The 12,417-nt window shown below is 32.8% G+C and overlaps 1 protein-coding gene across 1 annotated transcript; it reads left to right on the top strand.

Moving 5' to 3' along the window:
- Nucleotides 1-1,692: 1,692 nt before the first annotated feature.
- Nucleotides 1,693-11,455, top strand: LOC110689819 (pectinesterase-like). Its single transcript, XM_021866647.1, has 2 exons — nt 1,693-2,811; nt 10,465-11,455. The coding sequence occupies exons 1-2, from the start codon at nt 1,788-1,790 to the stop codon at nt 11,163-11,165; spliced, it is 1,725 nt and encodes a 574-aa protein (XP_021722339.1). The 5' UTR covers nt 1,693-1,787; the 3' UTR covers nt 11,166-11,455.
- Nucleotides 11,456-12,417: the final 962 nt, after the last annotated feature.

The raw sequence follows: 12,417 nt of genomic DNA, 5'->3' as shown, positions 1-12,417 counted from the left end.
GTACGATTTTTATCATTATCAATTATTGTATTATTGATTTTCGTACCGGCGTATAGTAAAATAAGTTATTCATCAATTCTTGTGTTATCGCACTAGTCAATTTTTTAATTATATGCATTGTTGTTTTTTGCTAAATAATAATAAAGATGTATGACAATAAAAAAATAAAATTAATTATAATATATTAATAATAAAAATAACATAAATAATAATAAGTAAAAGAACTAAAATAAGAAAAATATAAAGAATAATAATAATATAATAATAAAAAAATATAAATTAATAAAATATTTAAATATATCGATTTAAAAAAAAAACTGGGCGGCCCGCTGCCCGGCCCAGCACGCCAGATACGTGGGCAGTGCCGTGGACTGAGGTATACCAAATGGTGGCTCGGCACGACATGACCGCCAAGAATCAGGCACGGCACGGCCCGACATGAGTCACCACCAGGCACGGCCCGCGACGGTCCAGCACGCCCTACTTGTGGAGTGCTGGTCCTTGGACTTATTTGACGATTAAATGGATCACGGGACACGTATAGACAAGTTGACATGCGTTGGAGTTTAGCCCACCATTTTGGAAATTTCGTCACTAGGATCAATTTGGTGGGCCCTAATATTATACAAATGAATAAAGCATTGTTCGTCGAATTTAAGGAGAGTATAGCAGTATAGCCAGAGTTCAACGTTAGGAGTTTGGTCCCTCAACTGTAGGTTTTCCAGTAACATTTCTATTCATGTACATGCAATTCATTCTCCTAATTTTCATATCTAGACAAAAATCTCATAAAAGATCCAAACTATTCACTTATTCAGTACAAATTATTGTACAACACCACAAACATTGAGAAAACTACTTCAAACCACTTTAATAATATATGTTCCAAACCACATTTACGAATAGTTATGTTAGGTGTTGTTAAGCAAAACGTAGTTGTTAGTCATGGGAATGTGGGATTATCTTTCGATTGTTAACTCATATAAAGATTGATAAGGCATGCATTTCTGAATAACATGGAAAATATGTCAACAAGTATTTTTATCTTTAAAAAGCTACTTTCAATATTTGCAACTTTTTGACAAAAGTTACTTGCACTTAGCCACTATTAAATCACCTTATTGTCAACATAGTTTCTTTATTTCGATACGTACAAAAATTGAAATTTGATGTTTTCTTATGAACATATGTGAAAACAAATATGAACTATAATTATCATTAAAATTATAAATATATGATATCTGAAAAGTATTAATAATAGAGGTGATTTAACAAGAACACACATAACTATATTTTTAGTTAGTATAGTTGCAGTCAAACCAAATAGAGTAAAAATTACTCAAATGCTAAACCGGCCAAACATGTCCTTTGTAGATTAGAAATACTTTGTTATTATTCATCTACTAAAAGTGAATAGTATCATCATATTATTGTGATTCGAAAACTATTTAATACTCAACACATGCCTTTGGATACTGAAAAATATACTGTCGTGACTTAATTTGATAGATTGATACTAGTCCATAATATTAGTCTTAACATGCAAAAAAAATTTGGAAAATTCTCAATCAATAATATTTTTATAACTTGCAAGAAGAAAGATTCTCCTTGATTAACACAACTAACATGAAAATTCATTCCATCTTAACCTTATTATGGCTGCCCCAATATAAATTAAAGCTATCTAACCACCTTATCTTTGTGTGTATATATACAAGCGGCTTACTTCCACAAGTCACTCTCCAACACTACTCCACACAACTCCTCCCACTCATACACCTAAAAGAATGAACATACCAAGAAAGACTAAGTTTATACTAATAATACCAATCTCAATTCTCACCATCTTTATACTAGTTCTTGTACCCTCCTTTAAAACCTCTCATAAACCTCACATTCAACATCTTCACGTCCAAAGCCACCTCCAACTCGCGCAATCTCATTGCGATGGCACCCTCTACCCGAACCTTTGCATCTCCACTCTCTCCACCATCCCTCATCTTCATAAGAAGTCGTTAATGGAGATCCTCCGTTACACTATTAGTGTCACTGAGGTGATAGTCCGCATCTCCACCGTCAATGTCTCAGGCCTTGAGTCTGGCAACCGACACAGTTTAAGTCGGTTGCAGCACATTGCGGTGAAGGACTGTCTCGAGCTCCTGAGTGAAACCTCAGACCAGCTCGAGACAGTTCTTAGTGAAACGGCAGACCAATGTGGCTCCGCTCAAAATTTGAGTAGTATTCTCTCATTTTTGAGCGCGGCCATGACCAATCAGTTCACCTGCTTGGACGGGTTTGCCGTAGGGTCCAACAGGACCGTACGACAGTTTATCCAAGCAGGCTTATATAACATCTCCCACCATGTCAGTAACTCGCTTGTCATGCTGAAGAAGATCTCTAGACCTCGCCATTGCAAGCATAAGACAATGCCATTGCCCTACAATGACCTCGACGATGTGAACGGGCTTGACAAGGCCGGGTTTCCGGGCTGGATGAAAAGGAAGGATCGTCGGCTATTGCAAACAGCAGCTCCACCCGGGAGTGGCAACACAACCACCCGGGTGGATTTGGTGGTGGCAAAAGACGGTTCTGGTAATTTCACAACCATCAAAGACGCGGTGACGGCCGCCCCTAAAAAGAGTACAGCTAGATTCGTGATATACATAAAGGCTGGAGCTTATTTTGAGAATGTAGAGATTGATAAGAAGAAGACAAATATAATGTTCCTAGGAGATGGAATTGGAAAGACTCTTATTAAGGCAAAAAGGAACGTTGTTGATGGTTACACAACTTTTAGGTCTGCTACTCTCGGTAAGTCTTTAGTAATAACACAAACTCTTTCTCCGTTTCATAATACATGCAACATTTTATTTAATTGGTTACAATACTCAGGTTCATGGACTGCAACTTTCTTACTAACATACTAACATGTAAATATTTATATCAATGTGAAAATTGTTATGGGATAAGTTTTAATTTGTATTTTTAAAATATAAAGTTTTTAAAATTTTTAATTAATATATGTATAAAAATAATTAATGATCAAACTTGTGTGCTAATAAAGTAAAGTCGAAATGATGCATTAGTGTGAAATAGAGGAGTTATATACATAATTTTTTTATATAGAATGTGCTCAATTATCATTTGTTAATACATATAATTTTAAAACCATTCATATTTGTAGCAAAGTAAAAAATTAAAAAAACAGATTAAATTTTGAATATCAAAAAACTACACACAAGGTTTTCCTCTAATACTACTTTCATTTCGCAATATATCTGACTTTGACTTTATGCATTATTTATCAATTAACTTTGACTACATTTTTTACATATATACTACATAAAATATTTATATATAAAATAATGTTGGATTGATCTCAATGTAATAATGTTGAATTTTCATTTCATTGAATTACAAATGCCAATGAGAATTGAATTTAATTCCTATATAAAACAAACAATACTTTAAATCAAGAAAGTAAGTAAAGAAGGTAGGAGGTCAACCATAAAACACATGTGAAAATATACATTTAAGACTTGAGTAAATCTTAGTAAGGGCATGTTCACGGGCAGTTCTAAGCGTCTAAGGGGACATACCCGGGCCACGTACCGCTCTATCAATAATCTACACTCCTATCGTATGGTTCATAACTTCATATTAGTAACACAAAAGTTGTAGGTATAGCTTGATAAAGTATATGAACCGATCTTGGGCTTCAATTATCAGCTTTAAAGGTCATAGGTTCAAATCTCATGCTTCCATCCATTCCTGCTTATAAGCGAGATTTATTTCGTGACAGGTGTCGCTAATGATTGAACTAGCCCATGATTAGTTTATATATTCTATTATAGCTAAGCTGGTTTTCTTAGGTCATATGGCTCAGAGGTCATAACTCGTAAGTTTAATTTGAATGCTCGTGCGCAGCCACTTACGGTTTTTAAGTTGTGTTAAGGTAGTAAGGGATTAGCGATCGAGGTAAGGTTTTAAACAAGCTTTGATAGAAATGGAATAAAAGTACAAGTGAATCAATTTTCAAAACACCTTGAAACGAATTTGATGAGGAGTGGAGAGATCGAGTATTAAAGGTCTTAAGAATTTTGTTTTCGTTGTATTACACTATTACAGGAAAAAAAAATTAAATCATGCAAAAAAAAAAAAAATGAAAAAAAAAACTTACTAATTTCTATTCCCCCCCCCCCCCCCCCCCCCCCCCCCTAGATTCATATTATTTTAAACTTTCACAAGAGTACTTAATTGTTATATGGTGATTTATGTACATCCAAATTTAATAATTTTGTACGGAGTAATTAACTATTACTTGTATCAATTTGGCTCAGCAAATGAAAATATTATGGGTCCGTCAATGATTATCTTGGCTATTTGTAGTATGAAAATAAGAGGTTAGATTTTTATCTTATATTTTATGGGAAGCAATGCAATAATTTTAAACATTCTGGTAAAAATTAAAGTAGAGTATACTCTTTTTGGCCACTTTTGCACGAGTAAATTTCTTTTGTCTATACAATAACCTATTAATTTCACTTTTTTATGTTGTGTCCCTTTATACAACACTTTTTATACTGTAACCCACAAAGTACATTTAGTATCCATACAGTAACCTTACCGTTATCGCGTCGTTAATAAATTCCGTTAGTGAGGCCCACTTTTCACTTATTAATATTTTTTATCGATTTGCGTGTTGAAAAATGTTCCAGTAAAGGTTTTGGGAGCCGTTTTGGTCCTAGGGAACCAAATTGAGCTCAAATTTGGCAAAAAAATAACGTAAATGCCTTATTTTGCATATTCAAAACGTAATCACACAAATCAAGACTTTTTTAATACGCAAAACGAGGCATTTACGTTTTTTTTTTTTGCCAAATCTGAGTTCAATTTGGAATCTTAAGGGCCAAAATAACCCCCAAAACCTTTAATGGAACATTTTTCAACACGCAAATCGATAAAAAAATATTATTAAGTGGAAAGTGGGCCCTATTAACGGAATTTGTTAAAGGCGGGATAACGACAAGAGTACTGTATGGAAACTAAATGTACTTTGCGGATTACGGTGTAAAAAGTGTTATATGGAGGGGCACAACGTAGAAAAGTGAAATTAAAAGAGTTAGGTGTTGTTTGGTTGACATGGGAAATGAGTTCCCATAGAAAATTATATTTCATGGAAGTAATTTCCCTTGTCCATTACCTAGGAATTAACTTAAGTTTGTTTAGTTGATAATATAGGAATTTTGATTTCTTAGGAATTTATTTTCTATGTTTTATTAGTTAACTTGATAATTTTTTATTTAAGTTAACAAATTTGGAGAGAGAAAGAAAGAAATTAAATTATTAGTGATAATAATGCAAGTAGGCCCCACAATAATCATAGGAATTATGACTTACCAAGGGGAGACTTGGTAAGTTATTTTCCATGTTTCATGAGAAGTGAAACTTCTCTTGGAATTTCCATTTCCCCCACTTTGATAAATTTATGTCAACCAAATAACACATTCTTTTTCCATTTCATAGGAAATAAAATTTCCCATGCTATTTACCTCCAACCAAACATCTTACTGTTTAGAAAAAACCCAATATTCAAATATCGTTAGTACATACTTTGGCACCATTTTGGTCTTTTGAAAATACCCCCCACCCACCCTTTTTTCTTTTTTTTCTTTTTTTTTTTTTAATTGAAGATAATTGTATTGGAAAAAACCGTATACTATTTAGATAAGATTATTGATTAAAATTTATAAATTTGCATATTTGTATGGAGGACAGAAGTTGAGTTAGAATGTCCAAAAAGCGAGAGTGACCTATGTCTTAAAGTTTATCATGCTATTTTTCATCTTTATACATGGATCTACCTACCAACAACGCAACAACTTAGACAATTATAAGGTCATGTGAGTGGGGACTAGAAAATATATAATGCTAATTAAAATCTTATGTAGCAGAATTATTTATACATCAACAAATTAAAGATATTACAACTTAAACACTTACATAAGTTGTAATTCTTAAGGTAAAACAATCAATAATCAATAAGTTAAATAAAAAGTAGTAATAATAATTTAACAAAAAAGTTAAAGGAAAATTATGAAAAAAAAGGTACAAAATCTCTTGAAAAATTAAATAGTGGAAAGAAAAAACTCAATAGTTGATCAAAATGACTATGTAATTAAAATAGTCGATCAAAATGACTATGTAGTTAAATAAGTGGTCTTACTCTTACGTGTTCATAAAATTATCTTATGTAATAGTTGATTAAAAGGACTATATATGTAGTTGTATTGTACGTGCATTTGGTATATTTCAAATATACCTAGAAAGTTGATTGTCGCATTTAGGAGAGTGCACAATCCTCTTAGGACCTTAATCAACTTAGACTTGTTAAAAAAATTCTGCTCTAGTTTGTACTTGAGAAATCTCGATTTCAATTTTTAGTCTAGCCTAAACGCTCGTTGGGGGAGGCTGGGGAAGGCGGAGAATCTGGTGTGAAACATTGTTTCTGAAAGCATCTTATTACTTAAATACATTTTTTAGAGAAAAAAAAAAATCAAACATGGATACTCCCTTCTTTTTCTTTTCTATTTTTTGCTTAAATGTAGCCATGCTTATGTTTTAAAGACCTTATGTCTATACTTCTACCGGCTAACAATAATAAAGAATGATAGTTAATAAAATGAGTAAACCAGCTAACAACCAACGCTCTAGGATTCCCAAACCTGCAAGCAAGGTCAACAATTATATTCCTTAATTTTGTGAGTTGTGCAATAAAATCATACAAACAGTCGTGTATTAAAAGGGTGTGATGTTATTGATTTATTTATTATTATCATTATTTTATAAGAAAGGGTGTATGATTCTTCTATAAACAAGCTATTCTATTTAGGGATGTCAATGGGGCAGGTCAAGTAGGAGACCCGCCCCATCCCCGCCCTAATTGTATATATGTGAAGCGGGGATTAGGCGGGTCTTGGGTGGAGATTAGGTGAAGGTGGATATCCAAATGGAGGTGGGGCGGGGCCGGGATAATTTTAGAATTGTACCCGCCGGAGCGGAGATGGGGATGAATTTTGGACCCGCCGCGGGGATGGGGATAAAAATTTTAGATAGGGATGGGGATGGGAAAGCCAACATCCACCCCGACCTGCCCTTTTAACATCCCTAATTCCATCTTAGAAGTTGCATAATCCAATATTCCAATCAATGAATAAAGACTAAAGATGCCATCATACATTTTTCATGCATGCTTGACAAAACTACAGAATGACAGTGTAGTGTAATGAATTTTAGTAGTGAAATACAGTACTGAAACAGAATTGAAGTTTGTAAAAAAAAAAAAATAAATAAAAAAATTGAAATCACTGACTAAAAATCTAGGCGGCACAAGTTGGTTTGTACACGATTTTTCATGTGGGATTTACAATGTTTTAAATCTAGTTTATTTACAGTTAAAACTTTCGTACGATATTATATTCTGTAATGCTATATATATAGTACAGAAAAGTTCAAAATGTTAAAACTGTGTTATGGCCCCATTGGCACGTGAAAGGTGTTAAAGTATAGTTATTTACAAACAACACAAATATGAGAGTGAGGGAAATATGAGAGTGAGGGACAACTTAAGTGATTTGCTCGAGCCAAGTTATGCCCCATGAAATCCGTCCTTAGCCTCCAACTTTCTCATTCAATCCTATTAGGAATTTAGGATATAAGAATTAAATACTTTCTCCGTTTTTTTAATATTGTACCATAAATGTTTGACACAAATTTTTTGATAGTGGAAAAAAGGAGGAGAGAGAAAGGTAAAAGTACATATTTGTCCATGTGATGATTGTAGACATAAATCATAGAATCAAGTATTAAAAAGTAAGGGTATATATTATAGTGTGAACACAAATATTTATTTTTCTAAAATGAATATGATGTAATATTTGTGAAACTTCCTTAAAGAAAAGTAGCGTAATGTTTAAAAAACGGAGGAAGTATAAAATATACTCAAAAGTGTTCTTACTGAAGTTTATCCGCCACTCAATTGTTACAAAGTATTATATTCCTGTATTCCTCAAAAATCCTTAATACAAACATTGAATCATGCAATCCTTAACTCAAATCCCATCAAACAAACACATAATCCCTTTCGAAATTATTCTCATTTAAGAATAATGAAGGTGGTTTGACGTTATAACTAAATGTGAGCAAAATGATACTCATGAGCTAGTGACTAATAGCAGAAAACGCATTAGCAAGTTATTGAAAAATTATGCATGTGGAGCCATAATTACTTACAAGGGTGGGAAGGGGTTGGATCATTGGATGCCACAAATATATGATTGATTTTGTTAGGTCCTTATTTTTCTTCTTTAGCTGTCGGTGTCCACTTTTATTCTCAATAGTCCAGGTTTATTTTTGCCGACAAGTATGATTATTCTTCCTCCTGCTTAGATTGATCTTCTTAATTCTCATTATATGAAATCAAATTTAAATTTAATCACTAAGGATTTAGGTTTTATTTTCTTCACTTTACATTAATAATGTTTAGCGAAAATAAGTTAATTTCAGGAATTATAAGTTTTAATTAGCAAAATTCACTAATTTCAAAGAAACAATATAGTAGTAAATCAGTAAAAGTAGTTTAAATAAAAATAATAATTAAATTTCATTAAAGATAATTTCAATTCATCACAAAAATAATTTATTATGGTTAATATAAGGTGAAGAGAAGAGAGCAACACCTTACATATTTATTTTGATTTATATGTAAGTTTTGTTACATTTTATATAATACGGAGCAAAACTAGTTTTGGCCTTGGACAATACCTTGGATTATTAGTTTATTATATTACATGCACCTCTTTTTCCAATCACAATGGTCATCTATTAGATTTTGTTAGAAGTGGAATCATGTAATATTGTAACGTAGATTAGTAAATAAAACTTTGGTTATCAGAATATCAGATGTGGAGTATTAGGTTCAAACCGTGCATTAACCACATTTTTTTTTTGATATGTTTAATGAAAGACATAAAACATTGGTAGAATGTGTCACGCGACGACGGGATAAACATTATTCTGAACGTTTAATAATATATAGGTTATACAATATAGATATGACTATAATGCGTTACTTGTGAATGATTTATTTTTCTCCTCTTATACTCCCTCTATCTCATTTTACTTATTTGATCAGTTCAGAGAGTAATTAAATAAAGCATTGTATTAAAAACTTTTCCCTCCGTTTTTAAATACTTGTTCCACTTTTCATTTCCGACCGTTTTTAAATACTTGCTCCATTTTTTTATTTGGAAATCTTATACAATATTTAATTCATTTCTCTTAACTAGTGGACCCAACATAAATAATATTTTATTAATTTTATATTCTCTCTCCTCCAATTCTTTCAACTACTTTAGCTTTTTACAATTTTTTATTCTTCCATAGTTCCACCTACCCAGTATCTTCATATTTTATTACTTTATCCAATTTCTCCTAAAACTCCGCGCATGAAGAAATGGAGCAAGTATTTAAAAACGGAGGGAGTACTTGTTATTAGGAATTACTTTGTATTTTATACAAGTATGTATTTTATATAGAGAGATTAGGAGTTTTAGGACAAGTCGACAACTCTTAAGGGGCGTTTGGTTAGTGTACTTTTTGGATTGAAAACGGATTCGATTAAACTGATACCGCTATCGTGTGTTTGGTTTGAAGGCATGGTAACAATTACCATTACCTAATTACTCCTCATTTGTTACCTCTCAAAAATTTGGGGTAACAATACCCTTACCCTCCTCTTAACAAATACCTTTTCAATGGTTAAACCAAATAAATGAAAAAGTAATAGCTAAATAATTCCTTTTCCCCCTTTTATTTGTTTCATTTCCACTCTGTTTTAATTTTCCTAGCCAAATGGCCCCTTATTACATTAACATTGAAGTATTATTGAAGGGTTTGAAGCTATGAAGCATAATAATGTTTACTTATTTAGCCCATTAGAATAAAACAAGGGCTATATGGGCCTTTATCCCAATGTATTAAGTAGTTCAAGACTATATTTGTATTGGATTGGACCTTTTATACTACTATTAAAATCTGAATCACTTGTTTTTTAAAGGATGTGGACTTAGGGCAATCGATTGAATCAGAACTTACACACCTATTCATCAAACCACAAATGTGGAGTTTCACTTTATGTTCTTTCTAACTAAATAAGTACTCCGTACTAAACTTGTGTGTGACTCGGACAATATAACTAATGCTTATATGATATGATGGGATACGAGAGAACACATTTAGTTTTCTCCTTAATATTAGTACAACAGTACAAGTAGTGGATCAAATAATGTAGCAGAATAATTTTTGCATCAAAATTCATTTTCAATTTTACCATTAGAAGATATTTCATGACCAAAATTGATATTCATGCAATTACTTAACATAATATATGTTTCTTATTTGCAGCTGTAGTTGGAGCTGGCTTCATAGCTAAAGGTATCACTGTAGAAAACTACGCAGGGCCGGAGAAACACCAAGCAGTAGCTCTACGAAGTGGATCAGATCTCTCAGCATTTTACCAATGTAGCTTCGTAGGCTACCAAGACACGCTTTATGTGCACTCGCTACGACAATTTTACAGGGAGTGTGACATATATGGCACGGTAGACTTTATATTTGGTAACGCAGCTGTTGTTCTCCAAAACTGCAACTTATATGCTCGAGAGCCACTTCAGAAACAAAAGAACATCTACACTGCACAAGGCCGAGAAGACCCTAACCAAAACACCGGTATCTCTATCTTAAATTGCAAAGTTGCGGCAGCAGCTGACTTGGCTGCTAACAAGACAGCCTATAAAACATTCCTAGGACGACCATGGAAGGAATACTCTAGGACAATTTTTATGCTCTCGAATATTGAGGATGTCGTTGATCCGGCTGGTTGGTTGGAGTGGTCGGGTGATTTTGCGTTAAGCACACTCTATTACGGAGAGTACAAAAATAGAGGACCAGGGGCTGATATAAGTGCAAGGGTTACTTGGCCGGGTTATAGAGGAGAGATCAGCACCAACGATGCAAGCAACTTTACTGTAGGAAATTTCATCGTAGGTGGTGATTGGCTTCCATCTTATGGAATTCCCTACTATCTCGGTTTGACTAGTAATTGATAGCCAAATTGAGTTGGAACTTTGTCAAACCAAAGTATTGTTATTATTGTTTGAGCCATTTGAGCTCAATTTCAATTGCTATAGGTGATATTAAAGTATAATTAGCTAGATGATCAATTGTTTAATTCGAATTCTAAACTTAGCTCCTTGTAGCAAGCCATTGGCACGTACGACCAAATTATAGCTTGGTAGTTATCAATGTTTGGAGCATGGAGCTACACAAGAGAATAATGTTATAATATATACATTGATAAAGCTACTCAAAATGATACTACGTGTTATTTGCAGTACATACTCGTTCTTTATTATCTCAAACAAGAATTGGTTTATTCGTACAGAGGAGTAGTAATGTTGAATCATAACTTTCCAAAACAACACGTGTAAGTGTCTTATATTGATAAAAGAAAAGGGAGCTAAACACTTTAACGCCTAAGAGATTATTCCACCAGCCAATTGTCATATGATTTTGCATTGGGATGAAACCCTCTTGGACTTGTGAACTCGACACTCTTTCTCAATGACTGATATGGCCCAAACCCAAACACATGTTTATTATGGTATAAGAGTCAAGCTACGGTTGAGACCTTTACTTTAATATGGACCAAATTGAATTGGATTATGTGAGAGGGTGTGTGAAAACACACTCTGGCCTTGTAAAACATCACATGTCTTTGAATCAAAGTGACCTTTTATGTTGAAGTAAATATAAATATATATTAAAGCATAAATATCTCTAGGCCAAGTAAATAGAATTGGATCATGTGAGCGGGTGTGTGAAAATATACTCTAACCTTATAAAACATCACATGTACATGAATTATTATAGGGTTCTTACATGTGAGAGGGAGTGTTGAAACATAGCTATCCCAAATACTAATAATAGAATTATGAGAAAGAAAATGTTAGAAAGATTAAAGAGAGTGAGAGAAAGCTTAGAGAGTATAAGAGAAAGTTTAATTATAAGGATGATACAACTATTTATAGTGATACAAAAGATTAATCCTAATACAATCTCAAAGCTTGGACTCTCACGAATCAAATAATAGAATAAGTGATTACAAAGAATTATAATATCAAAGATATTTACATAACATAATACGTAGTATATCCAATAATATCAATGATAAAAGGAATTGATAATAATATTGATATAAAGAAGTATTCTCTTGAGTATCTTTATATTGATATAGGAAGAAAGCCTTAACCACTTTATAATACTAAGGAGCTACTCCTATTATAATATGGTTTTGGG

Source organism: Chenopodium quinoa, unplaced genomic scaffold (assembly GCF_001683475.1).
Source record: "Chenopodium quinoa cultivar QQ74 unplaced genomic scaffold, ASM168347v1, whole genome shotgun sequence".
Taxonomy (NCBI): Eukaryota; Viridiplantae; Streptophyta; class Magnoliopsida; order Caryophyllales; family Amaranthaceae; genus Chenopodium; species Chenopodium quinoa.
This window is presented reverse-complemented; position numbering and strand designations above follow the sequence as displayed.